Raw genomic sequence first — 25,349 nt, 5'->3', positions numbered from 1 at the left:
AGAACAAATCTTGCCCCACATACTCTGAAGCAGGATTTCCTTATACCATGGCCAGTCAACTGTGCACACTGTGACTGTTCCCCATATTTTGAAATCAGTGTCTTGCTGATGTGTTTTCCATAGTTTTTAGACAACAATAGATGTCTATGGCACAGATGAACAAGCTCATTCAGGCTGCAGGCTGACAAGCGACCAAATGTGAATAGAGAAGATTCAATGTTAATTTTAGCATCTGTTTTGTGATTGTGGAGCATATGATTATTTGGAAAATTACTTAAGTTAATCTTGAAATATTAAAGTAACTATTTATGTCACATCATACCATATAAATTGTCGACACCTGCTTTTTAGTTTAAGCAGATTTGAAAAAATTTGAACCTCTCCTTTAATGTCTTCAAACTAAAACACTAATATCCCCTAAATACTATAATCACAGTAATTATTATTTAATTGAATAGGCTGCAGATTATATATAATTTTTTTTCTATTGTACTGCTAAATGACCTTTGATACTACAACCCTGTCGCAATCTTTCTTCCTCCTTGAATCTTCAGCCTCTGAAAACCTTTCTTGATGAAAACAAAAAGTGCTGTAAATGGTAAAAACATGGTCACACCTGAATGTTGGTGAGCAGGGTCTCCACTGACGACAGGCCATCAGCAAATAGGAATGGAGCAGGAAAGCCAGGAGGTAAGGCTTGTCCCAGCGAAGACTCTTCTGTGAAGAAAAGTGAACAAAATTGCAATGATACTTTATTTGTTAGTGCAGGGTTTGTTTACAATTATTTAAATCAAAAATAAAATTGACAAGTATTTATTTCCTTGGTATCATATTGCTGTCAACATGACATAATTTTGGTCAGTTAATGTTATGACATTATGTCATTATTACTACATACATTATTTAGTTTTAATACCATGGATTTTATACTACAGATACGTTGTGGCACTGTTATATCAACAACAAATAAAATGTGTGTTTCCCATAACATTAACAATCCAGCCAGTATAAAAATGTAAATTCTATGTAATGCTTTATAAAGCAATAGTGTTCTGTTCAAAAAAACACTTATTCAAAATTTGTATTAAGAAATAAGTGTAATGGCAATGGAAGGTTTTCTGTCACAAGCTTCTACAGAAGTTTATGAAATGTTGATGTTTACGAAGGTATAAAAGCCAATGAAGCGGCATCAGAGAAATCAATTACACCAAACACACACACACACACACACAGGTCGTTAGTATTCAGGCAATCATGTGAGGTACTAATTGGCAAGGATTAAAGACATCCTTGATTTGTGTGTGTGTTCATCGCGAGTGCGTCACAGTCACTGCTCAGCTCTTAATGCCTAACACACTGACAACTGGGTTAACTCTGCTGTGAAATTAACGCTGATTAAGATGCACTGTAACTCACACACACCATCTCTATCTGCCACTGCATCCATGCAGTGGCAGATAGAGACTCTACCTCATTTCGTTCTCTCCTGTATCTTTCGTCGTCCCTTTTTTCTTTACTTCCACCCTTGTTTTTTCCTCATCTGATTTTATTTCCCCAAGTGTTTCTTTGTCAATTAATGGCTTTCTCTCCTCCTTCAGATGTTACGGTGAAAAATAAATGGTAGAAGGTGACATAGTGAAAGGTGAGAATTAGAGGATAAAACAGTATAATAGAGAAATTGGAAAAGGTGAGAAATACAGAAAAGGTGGAGCAAGGGTATATAGAAAACAGTTAAAAAAAAAGTAGAAACTTAAAACGTTTGGAATGATGTTTACCTGACAAATAATGCTAATTAAATCCATTTTTATGAGTTAGTTACGACATTAAAAACAACAGAATGTCTTTGAGTTTGTGTTGCCAAAAACTGAACTTTCATATCAGATCAACCTTGTATGCTTCCGTACTTCTTTACACTAATGGTGTTAATAACACCAACATCCGACATGGCCTGAAAACCGTCTGCTACTTTAAAAATGCTGAAACAGCTTGGGAAATGACACACTGTAAGGTCAATTTTGATCACAGCAACAGCAAGTTTAGTTTATCATTTAATACTGCTACAGTAATTGCTGCTATATACCTATCCAGATGGAGGAAAGCAGAGAACATTTTGTTTATTATTTTCCCCTGAGAAGGTCAGTAACCATGTTCTATGTCTGTGGGAATTTTATGGTAAAGTTTTATGGCAATTAACATATTTTTTCAGAATAACAATGCATCCACACAAAAACGCAATGATTTTCTAAGTATCTTTTCATTTTTTACTTGTTTGATTACAATCTTTATTGTAAATACTGTAATTAAATTATTGTGCCAAACAAAAACAAAGCAAAGGAAACCTCAAGGTAACTAAGGGCGTCTCTGGCAGTGGCACGTAAGTTCATGGGTCCACCATTTATCAACTCTGAAAACGTTTTGGCTTGAATGAAAAGTGTTTGGCAACAAAGCATTTTAGCATAAGAATCATTCAAACCATTGTGAAGGGCTGATCAACAATGTTTCTGGTACACATCATATCTTCTGGTACAAATTGGGTTCCCTTTATTTAGTTTGAGGATTGAACGAAAATCTGATGACATATTAAAGTATATTTATGCAGAAATAGAGAAAATTGTAAGAAAAAAGACTGATGCAACCACATTCAAGCATGAAACAAAACTCTGCTGTTTAAACGCAAGTCGAAGTCAGCAAAGACTTTGACCATATGTATATGCAAGCCAATCATATTTAAAGATGCATGCCATGCTCCCTTGAGACTTTTTTTTGTGGCCCCTATTGATTTTGACAGAATCATTCCTTCTGCTGCTCCTGCTGATGTCTGCAGAGGAGTGTCAGGAGCATAAATGGAGGGAGAGATGAAAACACAATGTGTTGTAAGAATGGAAAATACAGAGAGGGTAAAGAGTGTGATGGAGGGAGAAAAGGCCCCACATGCTTTTAGTGTGTGACCTGTTGACCCCTTTTTAACCATGTCTCCTTCACTTAGCACTGTTCGCTCACCCCTCGCTCTCTCCCTCTCCCTTCTTCGTGCTTTTGATAGATGGCTCAGAGAGAGGCGATCAATAGGAGCAACAGAACATCCTGACTTTTCTGTTTCTGTTTGTGTGTATGTGTGTGTAACTATATACTTTTCTCTGCATGTGTGTTTGGCTTTAGTCACTCTGTGTGTGTGTGTGTGTGTGTGTGTGTGTGTGTGTAAATACAGTAGATGAGGAAAGCCCTCCTAAGTGAGGATAATTTGTCAGTTGTCACAAGAAAGTGGGCATAGGTTTAGATTCACTTGGATAATCGACTGTCTTCATGTGTTTTGTGTGTGTGTGTGTGTGTGGTCCAACCTTTGTCCTTTGTTATTTTCTTTATGGGCGCAGTGTTGGTCAGTGCAACATCTGCATCAACTGACACCAATCCTGTAAAATGAAAAGAAAAAGTTTATGTGGGTATTTGTGCGAGAACATGTAGTATGTTTGCATACATGTATTGATGCTCTGATGTATGTATGTGGGTGTGAGAAATATCTGCAAGTAGAATGTGTGTACTGTATGTGTTTGACTCTGCGCACATTCCAATAAGTGTTTTTACATCTACGTACAACAGCAGAAGCAGAGGTATAGTGGTGCATTCGAGCAGGTGTACTTTAAGACCTTATACCCACCTATGGGCAGGGGGATTAAATTACCTAGAAATAGCTACAGAACAATGTCTAAACATTGCGCATCTTGCAAAACTGGACTGCTGTCAGTCATGTTACTGTCCTTCATGTAGAATAATATGTGGTGTTAACTGCAAACAGAAGATGTTTGTTTCCTGACTTCAACCTTGAGGGTAGTGCCTTACCCAACACAAGCAATGTGATAAAACTGCAACAAGCCTGGGGAGAATCACTGCCTGTAGGACAAACTCAATTAATGTCTCTTTTCCCTGTCCTATAACCGACATGCTTAATATTTCACACAAATACAACTGTGAAGTAAACAGAGTAATGCTTTGTCAACAAAAAAAGTCTGACAATGATCACACAAAATTATTGCTGCAAGCTGGAGGGAGATGGATCTCCAAAGAGAGACAATGCCGTGGAATTAACGTAAAATAATTATCCTGGCTGATATATTTATGTTTGGCCTGTGTAATCTAGGAGAGTGCATTATTTTCATCTGCTCATCAAATCTTTTGTATGTAAAATTTTTATCTATAAAGATAGATGTCAAATAAATGTAGAAAATAAAAAGTTTACTTTTGATCAAACAGAGGCAAAAGAAATCTTAATGAGATACAACTTAGGTACAAAGTCCACTGAATTACAGGACAGAATGTACAGTGAGTGAAGTACTTGAGTAAATGTAACTAGTTTCATTCTACATGAAATGAATAAGTCATGTTGCCCAATTGAAGGATCAGTCAGCTTTACCCACCAGGCATGCATATGTATTAAGTATGTGTGTGTGTGTATTTAATAAATCTCAACACAGTATTTATTTGTGTAGTAAGTGCATTGATATGACATTGGCAAAAATCATTCCATATGGATTTATTTGTTATGTGCCGTGGCTGTATGTGAGCACCTTGCATGGAATCGGAATCAACATTGTAAAGCTTTTTGGATAAAAGCGCTATATTAGTGTCCATTTACCATTTACCATTTTTTCTTTATACACCAAACATCTAATAAATGTATTAATTGTTACATTTACTCATGTCACATTTTCCTAGAGTTTTTAAATGTCCTGTTTTGTCCCCAAACCCAAAGATACATTTACATTTACATTTACAATAGGTCAATTGTCAAACTATTTGCAGGTATATTTTCTTTCAATTCACTAATCAATTAACTTTTGCTGCTCAAATCTAGAGTATATGCTTTTTATTTTTGTCGTATCTTGATCTGTGTATTTAGTTTGTTTGTTACCTAGTCTCTCTGGCGAGCTGGAGGCTGAGCTGCTGGGCTGTGACTGCAGAGGAGTGTTGGTCTCATCAACAGATGGAGACAGAGAGGGACTGTCACACACTCTTTCCTAGAAAGAGAGAGAGAGAGAGAAACTATAAAGTGTACTGTACGAAAGTCAGTCTCTACAGGAATTCGCACATTTTTAACATCATTAATTAATTTAAAACATCATTAAATCATTGCAACCAATCTTTTTTTTTTTTTTAGAAAGGCTCAGCAAAGTCAGGCATTTTAAGCTGAAATCAACACAAAATCCTTGAGGGACTGGTACTGTAAGTGCAGCAGTTCAAAAGTATTTAGTGAGACCTAGGGTAAATGATTGGAGGCTTATTTAGTTACCAGTGGTCATCACTAATAGAGACAATGTTTGAGGTGAAGAAACAAGTTCACATAGGAAAGATGTAATAATTTCTTTAAAAAAATAAAAATAATTTTCTTGTTGCATTAAATATGTCACTCATTTTCATTCTGGGCTTTATTTTAGAGTGTGAACTCACCAACTCTGAGCGTGATACTTATTTTTTTCAGGGAAGGACAGGTGAGGTAACAAGAAATGCTTGGGAGTGAACACAAAAATATAATGGGGGAAAGAAAAACAACAACAACCTGAAGTATCTAAATAAATTACAAACATATCTATACGAAAAATAAAAGTAATATCCTTGAAGTGACTGGGACTTAACTAATTTTAGCCTAATAAAAGTCAGGTGACCAATATTCACACATTCAAAAAACACTCATTATCCTTCTATGAATATCCTAAATAGTACCTTTATAGAGGAACCATTTGTAGACCTTAAAACTACCTTTATATAGAAAAGTAAAGTGGAGTTCCTCAAGGAATCTATTGGGGTCCTCTATTGTTGCTATTTTAAAAAATTATTATAACACTCTTTGTTTACAAAGCTTTTAAGTGTATCAAACGTGTCTGTTACCTTGATGACAGGTGCGCGGTGTACGTGAGTATGTATCTGCTGGGCTGCAGCTGCCATGTTGGCGATGGTACTGAGGTGATTCATCTGTGACATCGCCATGGCTACAGACGCAGGGGGCAGTCCCATGGGCAGCAGAGGGTGGGGCATCATCATAAATGGCAGGTCCAATCCTGAGAGAGTGAGAGAGAAAGAACAGCAACACTGATCAGCCAATAGGTTAATTCGTAAAAAGAATATGAGGGAGCCAAGAAGGAGACCGGGAATTTGATAGACTGCTGTGGTCATGCCCTAAATGTTTAGTTTACAAGCTCTAATTTATATGGACATGTAGATTTTGTTCACCTGATATATTAAAGCCACATTTTGAGGTTTTAACAAATTGTATATTTTCAACTTTTGTTATTTTGTTTATACTTTTATTGCATGTTTTGAGCCTCAGCCAACTGTCTGAGCATACGCTCGAAATTACTATATTTGTTGGACAACAGCATACATCTTTGCTCAGTTGTCCATTTATTTTATTATCTTAACCAGCGCTTATTTGGGAAAATGTGAAGTCAAACTGCGGATGACAGAAGACAGCAGCACAGAGAGAAAGACTGAATGATATTGTGTCTGTGAACTTGTGTTGAACCTATCCTTGAGGAGAGAGGGCGAGGGAGAGGTGTCATCTTGGTGTCAAATGTCTCGCTAATAAAAGTTGACAAAGCAGAGGAGAAGGGAGAGGAAGAAAAGAAAGGGGAGAAAATATGGAGGTCAAAGGGTTAGAGCGTGATGAGGTAAATGAAAAGGGAGGTCAGAGCGGCCTTTTGTCTTTCTTTACATCTTCTGTTTTTTCCTTTTTGCTTTCTCTCTGTTTTAATCATGTGCTGTCTTGCAATCACCTTCATGTCTTGCACTTTTTACACATTTTATCCTCGTTGCCCTTTACTATTACTCTTTTATCTCATTTTTTTCCACTTTGTCTTCTCCTATTTTCCCCCTCCTCCTCACTGTTTCACATGCAGACACACACTAACAACACATCTGACAGCCTATGTGAGGCTGTTCAATTAACTTTAATTCATCCTTTAAGCCCAAACCCTCCCTAAAAGCATAACCTTGACCTCTAACCTCTGACCTCACACCCATTTGACCCTAAAATAGCCCCCCATTTTCAAAAGTGAGCTTCCTCAAGATGTACCCACTAAAGAGGAGTTGCCTAAACAGTCATAAACACACACACACACACATAAAAACTGCAGCGGCTGCTTTCATTCCAATGAAACAATAACACTGATTGCTGTTGTCGTGACGAGTGAAGTGAAAGAATAATCAATGTGAGTGTTTGTCGCCTCCCGCTGCCATGGGTGTGTGTGCAAAAATGTTACTTCTGCAATAAGAAAAAGAGCGAGAATGAGTGTGTTTCTGTTTGTTTGTGTGTGTATGTGTGGTGTTGATGAATTGAGTCATTTAGTAGAGTGTGCGCTGATTAATCCAGACAGAGTGTTAATACAGGAGATGGGAATAGATTAAATGGCGTACATTAACAAATATTGCCATCCCTCTAAACTCACACACTCACCCATATTCTGAGTGTGTGTGTGTTCGTTCCGATCCAGTTGAGTGCACATGTTATCTGTTAGGATATACAGTATGCTGTCCTTATAGGAGTGTACTCACTGTTAGCCAGTAGCTGCTGCTGCTGCTGCTGAAGTTGTTGCTGATTGACAGGTCCTATGGCTGGACCCCTCCCACCAACTCCTCCTGCTGCACCACCTCCTCCTCCTCCAGCTCCTCCTCCCACTGCTGTTGCTCCCACACCTCCCCCTCCTCCGCCTCCCCCTCCTCCACTGTGCACTCCAGCAGGAGGGCTTGTCAGACGCTCCTTGTCCCAAGAACACTCACTCCCTCCTGGGTAAAGGTACAGACACACAGAGGCTCTGCCGTCCATATATCAAACTAGTCAAACCTGAGCAACAAATACTCAAAAGGTGACTTGTCATAATATACAGTAACCGCACATGCAGCTTATAAAGACAGTTGAAGATTTACCTTACCACTCAAAATTGTTACGCATTTAGACAAATTTCTGCTCGCTGCTCGTTTTTGCTGACTGACACATAAACAGTGTATTTTATTAAGGAGCTAACATTACAGTACATCTAGTAACATCCAGGATGCCTCCACAATAGGTCAATATTACACAGAGGATGTCTCCGTTATAATGGAACTACTAAAATCACCTCAAACCCCTCAACTCAGCTAATGATTTCTCACTTGGGTTAAGGTTACATCAGCATTAATACTGTAGGGAGTAAGTCAGCTAGCAGAATAATGTATGCAGCTTGGTTTTAGTATATTCTTTACACTCTTGCACTTTTATTTTTGCTTTCGGAAAGACCCACCTATTTCCAAAAGAACACATTGTAGCTAAGGTCTGCTTGATAAGTCACTAAGTGTAGATCCAAATATTCTGACGAGTGCACACTAGTACCATGTGGTATTTGAGAAAACAATTAAATAATGTAGCTCAGTTTAACTTTAACAAAAATATTGTATGATTGGTTGCTGAGGCTCATACCGAGCAGACCGAGTGTAGGGACACACAAAAAAACATTTGCCACTCACACTGGGTATGTTCAATTGACCATTCGCCAAAATAAAGTGCACGTTCAATGCACACTGCTTGTATTGCACTGACTGATTCCAGCACCTCAAACACAGAGGCGGGTGAGCAATGTGACTACTTGTCTTAAGTGTCAATTCTGTTACTTAAATAATTACATATAGCGGTGGTTCGCTGTGATTGTGGAGCCTAGAAGTGTATAGAACAACAGATAAAACCGTTACGTTAGACCGATTTCTCCTGTAGATTACTCATGAAAAATTTTAATTTTGTTAACTTTTAATTAGTATCAAGCCGAACAAAAGCTGTAGCATGTTGGAATGAATTCACCTCAGCTGTGAATGTTGCACTTGCACACATTGCTATGACAATGCTGACACAATACAGGGTCGTTTCTCTATTAGAAAATCATTACATACAGTGGCTACCTACCACGTAAATTAGATTGACTTGCACGCATTGAAGGAAATCTGAAAAAATCTTAATACCCAATGTGTAAATCTGAAAAAATAACTGCCTTGAAAAACTTTGATTGAACAACTTATTTGCATGCGTTACCATGTCAATGGCTTATTTCAAAAGAAATTATTTGTCAATATATAGATCATTTCTAGATCAATGAGTCACCATGGTGCAGGGGCTGATCCCAGCTGTCACTAGGCAAAAGGAAGGGTAAATCCTGGACAAGGTGCCAGACTATTCAAGGGATGACACATAGAGACTAATAAAGACAACCAGTTCTTTGTACTGGACAATATAAGAGTGTATTTGTTACTAACCATAACGTCAATGTAATAATTTAATTAAACACTTCTATGACAGTGTCAACAAACCCGAACATTATAGGCATCATAAAAGTGTAATTTAGGGCAGGACAGTTGGACTGGACTGTACAGGTGTGCCTAATAAAGATGCACTATAATCGCTTTTACACATGCACTGCAACCCTGAACTTTTCTAGATATAATCTGGAGGAGGTTCATGTGAAAACGCAAACATCTGATTCAGATGGACTTTGTCTTGCTAGCCGCCCTTGTTTAAAGCCCAGGTGAAATTTGAGTGAGCCCACGTGTGGACAGAGCAGTGAACAAGTGAAAAAGTGAGCCTCTTGACATATCGATAATGTTTCCTTGAGGTGACTAGCACCAGTCCTTTTATTTAAATTTTTTGTTTTGACTGGCTGTAAACAAGTCAGTGTTTCCAGCAGGATGCTTTTTCTATCATGTCCCGCTCTGACTAGGCACTGGCCACAGTCTCCTGCTGTGAGAAATGACAACTCACACAGGATCAGGTCGTGGCATTGCTCCTGTGTGAACATGGTTTACGTTGGCCACAGAATTTATTAAAAAAAATATGTAATGACATTTTTTACTCATTAATAAATGCATTACAGTGTAATTTAATGTAAGTGTATTATTGCATTGAATAAATGTCTGTTTATTTTTTAATATTTGTTAACTTCAGGTGTTTCATTTTTGTCAAAAGTGATACAGTCACATTCTTCGCACATTCATTCCTGAGCTCTGTCTCTCCCTCTACATCTCTCCCTGCTCCCCTGTTCCCTCCTTCATCCATCTTCATCTCCCTCCATTAGTTTGAATTAGCAACCGTCTCTCTCTATTATTGCCTACTGAATTCCCTGTGCTGTGTGTGTGCGTGTGTATGTGTGTGTGTGTAGATGACAGCTGGGCCTCATCCCCTCTGCCATTTACACTGGGGAAGAAAAGAAGTATAAACAGATGGGCAGATGTTCTCTCTCTCTTTCACATACACACACTTCTCATTTTTTCCCTGGCCTTTTCCTCTCTTTCCTGCCTCTCTGTCACTTTCTTTCCTCTTTTACTTTTGGGCTTCTTAATATTTTCTTCCACCTCTACATCTATCTTTGTCCTCCGATGTTTCATGTGTCTTTCTGTCAATTTTAAGCCGCCCAGTTATAACTTCAAATACAGAGAGCTAACAATTGTTTATTTAGTCTAGAACAGGTCAAAAAGTAAAATAAAAGCTGCTCACAGATCATTTTGTTGGTGTTACAACAGTATTATCTACAAACATCAGGCAACATGCTAAATATCTAGAAATAGCGAGGTGCAGTTTTTTGGGGATTTTTTTCTTGAAAAGGTAAGCCATTTAAAAGATTAATCAATTATCAACATATATTTCTATAGCTTTATTCATCTTATTCAGCCAAATTAACTGATGAATCATAATAATTACTTTAATTCATTACAAATAAAATTCAGTTGCTAAAATTTTCTTTTTGTACAGCACAAGTTTAAAGGACGTGCCTGTTTTTGTTTTTTTTCAAGGTTGTCTTGATCTGTAGACTAAAATTGTTTTAGTGACTAATCCTTCCTATTGTCCATACTGGGAGGACACAATAGTTAATACACAGCTTCCCTGCTTAGTCATGATGGAGGGCTAACTCTGTACTAAAAAGACAATGACCTTCAACCTTCAACCTACCTAACCTTCCAAAGGCTTTGCGTTTTTTTTTTTAAACAACTGTAAAATTATGTTTTCCATGTCCTACATTGAAATGTTTTTGCTAAAGGGGCAGCTGGTATGAACAGAAAAAAACTACTATGCTTAAAAATACTTTAGAATTAGAATTGAAAAAGCAAAAAAGGGAGACATTTCGTTTTTAAACCTCAGATAATTCTTTCTTCCTTCTCACAACCTAGCGCCTACAATCCCCATGATGCTACTTGAGTACTGACAGCTCAGAGATTTGTGTATGTTTAGCAGCAATGTAGCCTCAAACTTATTTCTAACACTAAACCCACAGATTTCGATTTTATTTTCAAACCAACAACGACTTAAGTGACATCACTTGAGGCATTTTATTAGACAGCTCAAACTCCTCTGGGGACAACTTTACAAACGCATTAGTACCAAAAACTGTTACCACAGTGATGCGTACATTTTGTATTTACCGTTCCTGTGCAGAAAAAGAGACCATCAATCTAACACTGAGGTCTGGATGTATAATGACTAAAGAAAGTTGTGGTAAGGCTTTATTTTTTTAAGTCCTGCATTTTGGTGATAATTTACGTGAAGCATTCCTCTTAATTTCCCACAGATAAGCTGATATTTAGTTAACTTCAAGATAATTCTCCATGAAAGCCACATGTGATTAATGGCAAAATTAAACTATTACAGTTAATAACTTTCAGCTCATTGTATTACATTTTTAGAAAAAAAGTCATATGTGTTTGGCAAATGACAGTCATTGATAATCTGACATCATTTTACATTTGAGATTCCCAGAATGACACAATTTACATTATTTTCCTATTCCAGTTTGTGGAAATTCTGCAGAAATGTGTTTATAAAAGTTGCTGCTGAGTGAGTGCAGTTTTATAGCATGAAGTGTGTTTTAGATATTGACTGTGGAGCTGTAGTCAAATATTAGACCCACTTGTGCAGCTACTGAGACAGACCAGCCTGTTTACATTGTCAGAAGACAGAGCTTTTTTTTGACGATGTGACCTCTGTTAATTTTCCCATGTTGTTGTCAACAAGAACTCCATAAATACACTCCCATACAAACTAAATTAAATTATACTGTTATTTTTTATAAAAAATATGTACCTATAAACATAATTGTTGCCCAACTAAACTGTACACTATTAAACATTTATGTGCTCACAACTTCATTGTAGAATGTTTTTATTCATAAAAGTAAAATAGCTTGATAATTAAATGTGTTTAAGTGATGCAATGTTTTAGCACTGATTATCGCACAATAAATAAGTGTAGTGCAATTGTCAAAACCTTGTTTTTCCACTTACACATCTACCATTTGTTTTGCTCCCTTTTTGTCTTTCTTAGTGACAAAAGCAAAGATATAGTTTCCATTGACACGTCAATCTGTCCCTCTCCTTTTCCATCACTCTCATTCAGTCCTCCCTCCAGTCTCTGTTTTTGTCATTTTTATAAAGAGAGAAAAAAAAAAAGACACATGACCATCTCAGAGCGGAACAAACCTGAGTGATCGACTTTCACTCATCAAACACCAAAACATCTTTTCTTTTTCTTTCCCTTTACTCTCACCCTAAATATCCCTTTCTCTTACAATGAGTTTTTTGCCCTCTGTCCTTCCCTGCTTTATTTTCTTTTTCATTTGTACACTTGTTCCTCTGCTCTATTGTGTGCAGCAGTTTCCCAGGCCGGTGTTAGTGTCTGTTACAACAAAAATAAGGTCGGACAATGAAAAGAATCTTTTTACAAACACGCAAAACAAAAATCACTGAATTCTGAATGAAATGAAAGAAGACACAAGAAAGGAGAAGGAGAAGAAGAACAGGAGGGAATAAATAAAAAACGACAAGTCAAAAGAAAATTAAATGAGAATGGAAGAAGAGTAACTCTATCAGCCCATTTGCCAGGTCAGCTGAAGAAAAGGAGGAGATGGAAGAGGAGAAAGGAAAATAGAAACAGGAGAGTCTGGGTGGAAACAGGAGGAAGGATTGCACTCTCTTTTCTTTTCTCTTTGCTTTTTGTTTTCTGTCTTTTTAATAATTCAGAGAAGCAAACACAGCAGAGATGAAGTGGGACAAAAAGTGTGTGCGTATATATGTATGTGTGTGAAGTCATTTTTTTCATATGTGTCACCTATGAAAAACACAGATGGTTTAGATATTGTCTTTTCCAGACAATGAACCTTAATTAATGGGTAATAAAGTTAAACCACAAGATTTAGAGTGAACGAATGAATCATCTCAAAAACATGAAAACATTTTACCTTTAAAGAAACATAAGAAAAATGTAGAGAATGCAAAAATAGCCCAACTATAACTAGTTGCCTAACGTAGCTTGCGAGTGTAGGTAGGAACAACAGCATGACAAAATAATGGCTGAAAACCATCTGTGCATGCATGTTCTGAAGTTATTACTATGAGAGCGGTTCCCATCCATCCTGTTCTACCTAAACACAGCATTAGCCTGCAACATATTGCTTACTCCAAACCTCTTTTGCCTGTTTATATTTACACTAAATGCATTCTTAAATGGCAACAATCTTTTTTTCTGCAATCTAAAAACTGCCTCTCAGACCCATATTTGTGCACATCCATTATCCAAGGCTCATGTTTTAAAATCAATTTAAATATTTGTCTAGTGTGGTACAAATTATCAGTTAACGGAACAAAACTAACATTTCATTGACCTCCACAGTGACCCCTTTCCATTCGACCCACTTCACGCCTTGGGTCGACCCCATGGCTCCAATCTTTAGCTGTAAATTTAATAAGCGGACAAATGCAAATCTAAGATTTTGATAAAGAAATCAAGATTCAGTAAACTTTGCCATAATGTGCAACATAAAAACCTAAACAATCACATGCATGTCTTAGCTATGTAAGAACAGTTATATTTGTCAGGTAATCAACATGAAAACAAGTCTCTGCGTGTTGCTTTCAACCCATTTATTCTTTCCTGTAAGATACCAGATGGAAAAATCCTTTTTTGTACACCAATTGTTCACCTAGTGGTTTTACAAATGGTGTGATTTTTCTCATGTGTAAATGTAAAAGTATAATCCTATAAATCTAAATAACAGGCTAAAATTAACCTATTCAACTAACAAGATATGAATGTGGATCAGGAGTTTAAGCAAGTTGTCCACTAACCACAGGGTCAGTGGTTTAATCCCCAGCTCTACATGTTGAAGTGTCCTCAACTGAGACACTACAGTTTTCAAACAGGTGAAATTCAGAATTCAAACATTCCCAGGATGGAACATTGTAAAAAAAAAAAAAGGACTAACTGTGAGTTTCTGTGAGGTATTTCTTTGAAGTTTGATTCTTTCTATTTAATAAAATGTGTAATTTACAGACATACGAAGTTTTAGGATACAGCTTAGTCAGTAACAAAAATGTTAAGTTTATGGTAGCAATGATTTAAAAAAATGTTTTTTGAAGGTTTTGTTTGCGTTTCTTAGAGATAGACCACAAATAACTGGTAAACCAATACTCATTTGCAGATAATAGGCAAGAAATACACAAACCTGCCTTTGACTTCACTGAGAAACTAAAACCCAGGTATTGTAAAGTGCATAAAGAGCGATTTTCACCAATTGCGTTTCCTCTAATTAAGTACTATGGGACCATGATTTCATGGGAATGAGAGTGAACGAAGAAAATAAGAGAGAAGATAATACTGAATATTACTGAAACTTGAGCAGCATTTTGGACACACAGATGTTCATGTAATCTATATGTTTTGTTACTCAGAGAAATGTTGAGAACGATCTCATAAAACTTTCCTTTCCACTTTGGTTTCAATTGTGGCTCCTTTTTTCCTCCCTGCAGCCATCATCAGGTTTTGCAGTTCATCATGCAAAAGTGAAGACAGGCATGAAAAGGAGAATGTAAATAGAGATAATTTATCCTCAACGGGGAAACTCAGGAATGAACACAAAGGTGGAGGTGTGAGCATGGACAGAAAAATGTGAAAAATTAATGGAAAGGAAGGTTGAAAACTATTTTTGAGTGACAGTAAATAAAGTTGTTGATGTTGAATAAGTTGATTTTTGAGCTGAACAAACAAACCACCAAACTACCTATTATAAGGTGTTTGTATTCTTTGATTTTTTAGTTTTAGATGCTACTTGTTTTGATATTGACATTAAGGAATCGTGGTTCAGTTTTGGTTCAGGTTTTGAAGTGATGGTTTAATTTATTTTCGGTACAGGTGAGGAAATAAATCCAATACATAAAACTGCTTGTTATGACTGTTTATTATGACCTTTTGTAAAACATTAACATAAATTATAATTTTTAAATAAAGTTTTAAATGAAACACCCATTAGTTGTGAGTGCTACAGCAGATGCTTTAAACAAGTTGTGAAATTCAGCGGATTTTCTAGTTCACAAAGTGCTGATATGATCATCTGGCTAAAATATGGATTAGGGATTTCATACATGTTAAAAATCAGTGCTCTCAAGAGCTCAATATGGTTGTAGATCTGCTGCTATATAAAGATTTTGTGTTTTGGCCTAATCTAAATTACCAGGGAAAGACCAGACTATTCAAACAATGATGGCTGTTTTATATTTTTCCTTGCAGTACTGCTATTCATGGTTTTTGTGGCGCTTTAAACTTAAAGTTTTGCCAGAAACACACCCGGTCTCCACTGAACAATGTAGGAACACTGATTTTACCTTAAAGCGTTTCCAAACAGAAACCACTAAAGGTCAGGGAGCTGCTGGCTCCAGCTTTTTGTTTACATTGGCCACAACGTTCGCTACAAGGATCATGGTCAAACCTGGGGGTAGACTATCTGTGGTGCTGAGCAGCATGGCAACAACACAAACCTCACACTTTATTTATTAATTAGACCCTTTTCACTGCTGTAACACAACTAAACATGCTGGGTGTTTTGTGCTCCGCTCCAGTCTGCCACTTGAAATTGATATAATTACTACACTGTATGCGATTTATGTATCAAAAGTTATCTAATCATTCAAGTCTACAATCCTTCTCGCCCGCTGCGGTCTGCCAACGAACGATGTCTGGTGGTCCCAGCACCGCATAGAAGACACCAGGCAAAACTGTTCAGCGCAATGATCCCACGATGGTGGAACGAGCTACCAAACGCTGCACGCTCAGCTGATTCTCTCCCAATATTCAAAAAACTGCTGAAAACTGAACTCTTCCGCATCTTCCTATGCACTTAAATCTTTAATATAAAAAAAAAACCTTTCTGCTCTCTTGCACTTGTATCTCGTGAACTGTGAACACTTTTCTGATAGGACTTTGCTTTGATGTTTTCTCCTTGACTTAGATTTTTGCTTGCCTTGTACCTCACTTGTAAGTCGCTTTGGATAAAAGCGTCTGCTAAATGACTAAATGTAAATGTAATGTAAATGTAAATCTATTGCTGTTTTAACTTTTATGGGATGGGGACACCATCTTATGAGGTATGTGCTCAGCTTGCTACTGTGGTTAGTTGTTTTTTGGCTAAAATCTTGTTTAAGTTGTTCCAATTCGATATAAAGGGAAGAATGATCCCTTAGTTTTGAACACTTTGTCCCTGTACACCTACCATCACGTTGCTTTTCAGAGTCATGACAGAAAATGAAAACAAAGCCTCCAACTAAACATCTAAAGGGAACAGTGGACCCTCACAACAGGGTGCACATTTAATACAATGTGACATTCCAATTCTCTATACACAGTACAGATACATTACTTGTGTTTTTATTGAGTAAAACTTAAAGTTCCACATTAGTTACTTCAAGAAATTACATTAAATTTGTAATCTAACTTAAGGATTTTGCCCAGTTCTTTACTTATTGGGTTTTAGCAGAACTATGCACAATTCATTTCAGAATAAGTTTGGCTACTCAAAAAATAGATTTGCAAGCAAGTTGTAGTGAGGAGGGCTGGTTTCAGTGGTCCAGGGATGAGTGGAGAGCTATGATTTATTATTGTTTATTTACTTGCTTTTCAGATTTAAATGCTCTACATTTTAAAACTACCATCCCGATGTATTTGGTGATGCAAACATGCGATTCATATTCAGTCATATTAGCTATTTGCAGTTCCTGTTTGCATTGTACCCTTTTATTGGATGTTGAAGAAAACTTGATCAGGTAAATTATGACACATATAATAGTGTTTTTATTTAGTTTTTTTGAAGTCACTGAAGTTAAAAATCAGTAGTTCAACAGAAAGAGTAGGACTTACCACACAAGGACAAAAATGTTGACTCTAACTATACTGAGTAACAAACAGTGGGGAACAATGTGTGAGATTCCTGTTTGTAATCATTCACTGTTTTTTTTTTTTACATGTGCAAGTGTCTTTCAGGATTGCTTTTGTACACATGTGTGTGTTACCTGTATTGGAGTGTAGGTCATCGTTGTCTGACTCATTGCCATTCTGGAGACTCATCATCATCTTCATCTTCTGAAGCTTCTGGAGTTCTGCCATGGCTGCAGCAGTGAGGCCTGGACACACACACACATACATTCATCATATTCATCATTATGACAAACATCTTTAGCTGCACACACACTCTCACCCTTAATTGTGAACAGGTTTTCAAATCAATAACATCAGCTGATCTAAAATCCATCAACTGACATATTTCTTCCAGTTGCTGTAACCAATCACAGCTCTTAACTCTTAACCTGACCTCACAAGTGATGTTTGCCTTTACCCACGATGCTTTGCAGCAAGCTGTGACACACATCCTGTCACTCACACCCAGCTGCTGCTGTCAAACTCTTTTCAGTCTGAGCATTTTGCTGAAGTGTTTCAGGGTGTAAGTGCAGTTTCAGATGCCTTGAGGCTGGTGTAAAATCACTGACACACACATGCAGAAAAGCAATTCAAACTGAGTACACCCCCACCACTTTTTGTACACTAACACACACTCTATTGTATGAACTAAGATCTCTGGCTCTGTGCACTGACCTGGAACTGACTTCTATACACAACAACCAGCAGAGTGAAAGAGATGACCCTGTGTGTGTGTGTGTGTGTGTGTGTGTGTGTGTGTGTGTGTGTGTGCGTGTGAACACTACTATATGAGCAAATGTGCACAAGGTTATTTTGCATTGTGCTGACTGTGGATACACAGTTGGGTTTTATGATTAAATGTGTGTGAGGGAATGCACACATGCATATCTGTGACATGCATATCACAATTGTGTCCGTGTACTGTATGTGTGTCATTGTGTAGGTCAGTTGGTTTAGCCACGGTCATGGTTGACGGCCTTAGAGGAATGTCCATTACACTCACGGTACAGTTGTCGGCAAGGTATAAAGAAAACAAAAAAGATGGAGGGGAAAAAACAGAGGGAGAAGTTGTTGCATTGCTTGAAATTTAATTTAAAGCAAGAAGGATGAAGACCAATGTTAGTGTGACAGAGCAAAAGTTTTTTTGGGGGGATATTTTTAAAAAACATCCCCAATACTATAATTCCACCATCACGCTAACACTGGGTTTCTTTAGAGCTACATACAAACTTATGGCAATTCAGATCATTTCGAGCAACAATTGAGAAAAATATCTCAAATAAATAATTAAATAAACAAACATTTGTGCATCCTAGCTGGAAGAGAATGATATTATGGCAGGTTTAGGGTTCAGTATACATCCCCTTATAGTGATGTGGCATGTAGGCCGGCTGGAAACCTAACCTGAAACCTAACATAATCACAAGTGTATAAAAAAGAAGTTATACTAAAATAATAAAAAATATGTGTGCTGAAGTTTGCATACTCCATGATAAATTAATAATAAATTAATTTAGTGTGGAATGTACATTAAATATTGTGTATTGAATAATACAGAAATATTGTGGACAAATAAATTATTTTTGTTTTACTCTTCTTGACATTTCAAAATAAGGTTAAAGTTTTAAAAGTTAAAAAGAAAGAAAACTGGCCAGAAACATACATTTGTATAATATAATTTTTGCTCAGTAAGTCTTGGATATGTAAATAAGTTACTGGTTGTACTGTCTTATGTGGTTATCATATTTTGTTCATCAGTTGTTCCATCCTTCTTTAGCCTGTTGATTTTAGTATGTATATAATCATGTGTACCTTATGCAATTGAAACATATTGAAATATATACTGTTATTAAGTTATTCAATTCATTTAAAAAGAGCTCACTTCTTCAAATTGAAATGCCACCAGATTTGATATATCAGTCTGTTTCACAAATGTACTTAATCACAAAGTCTATGGAGTAAGGAAGAAAAAAAAGAAAAAAAAAAGAAAGAGGTCCAGTCAAAGAGCCTCAGGGAGAGTGTCCAGACATATTGTCTGCTGTCCTGCAGAGAGAGGGGACGAGGACAAAATGGAGAAAAATGAATAAGAAAAAGAGGCCAAACATGAGGAGAGAAGGAACAGAGAACCATAATGAGATTTGATAGAAAAAATAGGAGACATAATTTTTTAGGTTGGTGTAAAAAAAAAAAAAGATTTAAAAAGCCAAATTATGATTGTACTGGTAAATTATTAAAATTTCGACAACAACGTAAGATGCATGAATTTTAGAGAGAGACAACAGGAAAGAAAGAATGATGTGAGACAAAGATAAATAAGAAAAAAGTGGGAGACAAGGGAGAGGACGCAAAGTGGGGTCTGGAAGTGGAACAGGAGAATGACATGAAGATGAAAAGGACACCAAAACTCAAGGTAAAGGTAGGAAAAATACCGAATCGAAAAAATACAGATATTTTACATATACAAAAGAATGTAAAACAATGCAACCATTATTTTGATAATTATTAATTGTTTTATTAAATGATTTGGTACAAAATAAGCATTGCTGTTTCCCAGAGTGCAAGGTGACATTTCAAAATGTCGTCTGAGCAAATCCTCTAGATAATAAAAAATAAATAAATAAAAATTTAAAAGAAACTTACAAAAGGCTACAAATCCAATTTCAACCAAGCTTTAGCTGTCAGACAGATGGTCTCACATTTGCCTCTAGAATCCTCTGGTATAAAGAGGAGTTCATAATCGACTCGATGAGAAAGTGCCCAAATCAATGGCAGTGAGGCATTTCTGCTTAAATGCTGTGTTTCCACCAAACATGGCGTTGGGCATTATGGCTAAAAAAAACCCAACTTTGGTCTTATCCGTCCATAGGACATTGCTCCAGAAGTCCTGTGGTTTGTTCAGTCATGCTTACATCAATCGTCAAATTGGTTCTCTAAAGCCGTTGCTTAGTCCTGTCTCTATTGCCAATGTGTCAACGCACACCTGAATACTCCAGTGCAGCAAACTGCCAAAACTTCTACTTTTATAGACGTCTGCAAACCTGCTGATGATCAGTTAATCGAGGGCTGATGATCAGAAACACCTGCAACTTCTCCTTTTAAATCCTACGGAAGCAGTAAAAGCCTACTTTTTCTTTTTGTCTTAATTTTTATTAAATAAATAAGGACGCAGTGAAAACATTTTATGTTATACCTATAGGGCTGTATTTGCCTAATACTAAGAACCAATACAATTTTTTGATTTTATTATGTTTTTACAAAAAAAAGTTAAGAGCGGCAACTATCTTTTGCGCATGACTCTACTTAAACTGGCATAAATCATTAATTTGTCTCAAAATAGCTGAATTCATTTCATAACACAAACCCTTATTTATTACCAACACATATGTATTACCATGTTCAAGTAAGTGCTAGATATATTCAAACTTACGCAGCTAAAAGTCAGAAGATCACCAAAGATATTACGAGTCATGCTGTGCTGTAGTATCTATTTTCATGGCAACCTGTTTAATAGTCAAATAGGTATTTAAAACCACAAATGTGTCATGGTTTACTAAAGGAAAATGAACATTTTACCTGTTGGTGGCCCTGTAAAGCCAAGGACCACCAAGATTCTTCTACTCTGTAAAACCATGATATTTCCTCAAACTTTTCAGTTATCCCTGTCTGGACCAAAACAGTGGACTGACTGACAGTCAAATTACCACCCACATAGCCGCACTGTTAGCATGGCTATGAAGAAAACATCAAAATGTCCAACAAAACCAGCAACCATCATTAGAAGCTGTTTTAAAAAAAAATATGTTCAGATCAAGTTTTTCACATTTGGTCACAGAAGAGAAAGAGAGAAGACGAGGCAATAAAATTGGAAAATGGAGTCCCTCCGTTGGGGTCAAGAATGTATCAGCACATTGATTACTCCACTAAGGAATACCTTGACACACACACGCACACACACCACATTCACACCAACATATGAAAAAGTGCTACGCATATATCAGTTGGCCATGCATGCTCAATCATGTGCATGTATGTACACATACATATATTCATGGACCTTGGTATGACAACACACAAAACATGCATTATCTATACCCAAAGACACACACCTGGACACAGAGTCAAAACGCCCCCTTCACCTCAATGCAACCAGAAGACAATCAATAGTGAGGGCAGAGCCACAAAACTGTTCTTCATCATGATCATCAAACACACACACACACACACACTCACTCTTGCTCACCCCTTCTCTCTCAGATCGATGCCTGTCCGCTGTGTCCACGGTTACAGAGCATCGACCTCCGTCGCTAATGGCGACCACGGAACCTTGGGAATTAGTGTGTGATTGATTGACAGAGACCTTCAAAGACACACGCATCATATAGAAACTGTGTGTGTGTGTGTGTGTGTGCACGTGTGAGAGAGAATATATATTCCCATGTTGTGCATTTCAGTGGTCCCCTGTGGATTGTCCATACTGTGTTTACTCATCTCCTTTCCTTTCCATGCATTCAAATGCTTTTCGAAGGGCGAACAAGAGGAAGAAGAGGAGAAGAAGGAGGAAATATGCAATAGAAACAGGACTGTGGACAAAAAGAGGTGAATCGTCAGCGTAACATGACAATGTGAGGATTGAGAAATCCACAACAGTTCCTCATCAGCATGCGGGTGATTAGAAATTTTAAACACACCAGAAGTTAAGGAAAATATAAAGACTGGTTTAATTAAATAATTTCATTAAATTAATTTTCTTTAATCTGTAGAAAATCATAATAAGATCAATGTGGCTGTCAAAAACTGATCTGAAATCATTTTGTTTCTTAAATTCACCAGTGAAAAATGCAAACAATTCGTGAAATTTGTAGTTTGTGTAGAAGCTAAATAAAACAGAATTATACTGAATCGTAACTCTATCGTTACAAATTTAGTTACAGTATGGCATCCGGCAAAAAAAACATGGCGATGTGGCCCAATGATCCACTGTGGGTAATTTACTGGATAAGCTAAAAGATTTACTGACATTGGCACCATTGTGTTATCGATCGGACCCTACGTCACGGAATATACAACCCAACTCATTGTACAGGTGCTGATCATATCTCTATCATGATTACTGCAACGCCTTTTTAATGGGGTTACTTGTATGCACAATCACACCCTTCCAGAAAGGACTCATGTCACACCACATTTCAGATCTCTACACTGGCTCCCTGTATCTGCCCGTATTAGGTTCAAATTTCTGTCTCTTGCCTACAGGGTGATTACTTCAACAGCTCCTGCTTACTTCAACTTCCTTATTCAGGTCTACAATCCCTCCCGTCTGCTCGGTCTGCCAACGAACGATGTCTGCTACCAAAGCTACCAAAGTCTGCATGCTCAGCAAAAAACTGCTGAAAACAGAACTCTTTCGCACCTTCCTATGCACTTAAATCTTAAATCTTTGCTTGCCTTGTACCTCACTTGTAAGTTGCTTTGGATAAAAGCGTCTGTTAAATGTAAATGTAAATCTAGGAATGACTATGCTGGTTCATCAGCCCTTGTAGATCATTGACACCCAAACCACCAATATACAGTGAAAGCATCCAACACAGGGCAGGCGATTTTCTAAATGAGGTCTGACAATGTCTTTCCACTGTATGGTGCATTAGGTTGGTCTTTAATAGCTTTGAGTTTGCTGGTGGAGACTGCTGGCTGATCTTCGAGAGCCTTAAACCCCTGAGTTCGCGTGAAACCTACCCCATTTGGCTATAGTTGTAAATATTTAATCTACTGCACCTACATCTCTGACGAAGTACTCTGAGCACGCTCTCAGAGATGGAGTGACACTTTGAATAAAACAAACAGGAAAACAGAGAAATTGCTCTTTGTGTTCTGAATTTAGAAACACTGTTCTGACCTTTTTTGTTTTTCAGTTTGTTTTTTTCCCCTTCCTGTGAGCACTCCAAGTGCCAATTTACAAATGCAGTCGATTACTCTAGTGCTGAGTCAAATACATTTCAGCTCTGCGCTCCGGCACTTAGGTCGCTCATCTTTAGCGTTCTCTGGATGTCCGAGACCCCATTTGCGGCCCTTCTGTAGCAGCCATTTTGTGTAATATCTAATATCCACAGACACCAACTTACCAAAGTACATTTTTTGAGAAACTCAGCATGAAATATTGGCCATTGCTTTGTTAAGAATGAATCACTTTGAACTTTTCATTTTTCAATATGAATGGGCAGTGACAGATATAAGACAGTAACACTAGTAGTCTTAGGTGTTTTTTCCTGTCAAAAGTCAGTGTTTAAGTTAGCAGAAGTTAGTCCTGCAGTTGATGACATCATTTAGGTTGAAAAATCTGCATCTTTAAACGTGTATTCATTTAACTTGTTAAATCACTGTAAATTACTGTAGTAGAATTGTGCACGTTGCATTTTAAAACAAAGGTGTTTAATATTTCAGAGTTAATTAAGGTAGAAGGAGACAGAGCTAAGTTGTTGACATGCAGTGTAAAATTACATACAATGTGATATATGATCCAAATGTTAGGATATTATATTCAGCTGTACTATGAAGAAAAGATTACATTACATGTTGAATGCATCTAATGGATTATTTGTTATTAGTTTTCATAGACTTGTTCTCATGTTTTTATTCAGCATTCCTGAGTATTGTTGCTCAAATAGAAAAAAGGAAAAATAAGAATATATCACATGCAGAATGGCATCATTGGCATTTGTGATGATCAAACTCTAGCTTTGTGTAGGAGCATTTCATTCTTCAGCATGTGTTACTGCAGTTATCTGGGCCTGCAGAGACCTTTGAGAGTCATGCTCCTGCTAATTTAATTAATAAAAAAAATAATAAAGTGGCAGGTGTTTGTTGCTCTTTACTTAGTTTCTATACTGCATTTCACAAAGATCAGCTGCAGTCTGACAGTATGAGCAGCGGCTATTGCATCATTTTCTGTTGATGTAGTTCTTGTATTTGTTTAGCCACAGAGACGGTTGCAGCTGATGTTTTTAATCTGCTTTTTCATCTTCTGTTTATTCCTCCTTAAATGATTAACACATCACTTTCTTTCCCATTCCAGAGTGTATTTTCAAAGATGCAGAAATACTTAAAAGCCAGGCAAGTGTTAGCAGACTTTCACTGTTATTTCAATTTACTGAGGGTTTCCAGAGTAGCAAACAGCCAAGTGGGGAGGGGGATAGTGTAGATTTAGTTTTGTTAAGAAAAGAAAAGCAGACATCATATAGGAGGGGCAAGAAAAAGAAGAGGAGTGATGGAAAACTAGTCCGGTTCAGCCCTTCTCCATCCCTCCCTCCACCTTTCTCTCCTCTTACTTTCTGCTTCATCTCTCTCACAGTCTATTATCCACCCCTCACCCCCCTCCACCCCTCTGCAGGTGCACATAAGAGTCCTCAGATGAGTGTATTCTTTTCAGGACAAGATGGAAAGCACTTCATCTGTAACCTACACAGAGCACTTGTGTGTGGTAAAGTGTGTGTGTGCATGTGTGTGCACACATGTGAACAAGCGAGGTAAATATGCGCTCATGTGCCAGATGTGTTTATGTTTATCGCTACAAAATGTAGCGAGTGTGTGAATGCGAAGTGTGTTTTCTAAAAAATGTGCATGCATTTAAAATAAAATGTCTGCGTGTGAAGTGTTTTTTGTATGTGTGTCTCTGAAGGCAAATGTTTGTAGCCTAGTGTGTGTGCATTTATGTGAAGTGTGGGAGTGTGTGAAATGTGTGTGTGTGTGCGTGTCTGTGTGTGTGTGTGTTTTAGAAGACAAGGCAAACCATTGAGCTGTTTTTGAAGTGAATTAACAAGTCAAATGAGTGCTGCAGCACCCTGCATAGGTTACCACACACACACGCACACACACACACCCACGCTTATCATCACAGCATCTTTGTTAAAGAAGATGAGGCCAATTAAACTGATATAACTCTCCTGTTGTCATTTATTCCTCCTCTCTCGCTCTTTAAATCCTCTTTCTATGCTTTATCTTCTTTCTCCCTTCCTTCATATGCTCTGTTTTTCTCTGTCTTCTATCTTCAATTTTCTCAACTTGTGCCTCCCTCTACTTCTTTAACCTTTTGTCTTCCTATTACATTTTTGTTTTATTT

General features: G+C 37.2%; 1 protein-coding gene across 2 annotated transcripts in view; it reads right to left on the bottom strand.

Annotated features, from left to right (window-relative positions):
• The window catches only part of LOC137137704 (dachshund homolog 2-like), an 89,330-nt gene that overhangs the window by 14,691 nt on the left and 49,290 nt on the right, over positions 1–25,349 (bottom strand). The window contains exons 3-8 of one of the 2 annotated variants that reach the window (XM_067524318.1): positions 17,332–17,442; positions 7,540–7,770; positions 5,878–6,047; positions 4,904–5,009; positions 3,336–3,407; positions 617–717 (exon numbers count right to left, since the gene is read on the bottom strand). In XM_067524318.1, the coding sequence (XP_067380419.1) occupies positions 617–717; positions 3,336–3,407; positions 4,904–5,009; positions 5,878–6,047; positions 7,540–7,770; positions 17,332–17,442 (791 nt within the window). The remainder of the gene's footprint in view (positions 1–616; positions 718–3,335; positions 3,408–4,903; positions 5,010–5,877; positions 6,048–7,539; positions 7,771–17,331; positions 17,443–25,349) is intronic. The other variant, XM_067524319.1, reaches the window with a different exon arrangement.

The sequence above is a fragment of the Channa argus genome, chromosome 12 (genome assembly GCF_033026475.1).
Source record: "Channa argus isolate prfri chromosome 12, Channa argus male v1.0, whole genome shotgun sequence".
Classification (NCBI taxonomy): domain Eukaryota; kingdom Metazoa; phylum Chordata; class Actinopteri; order Anabantiformes; family Channidae; genus Channa; species Channa argus.
Note: the sequence above shows the minus strand (reverse complement) of the source record. Positions and strands in the feature narration are given on the sequence as shown.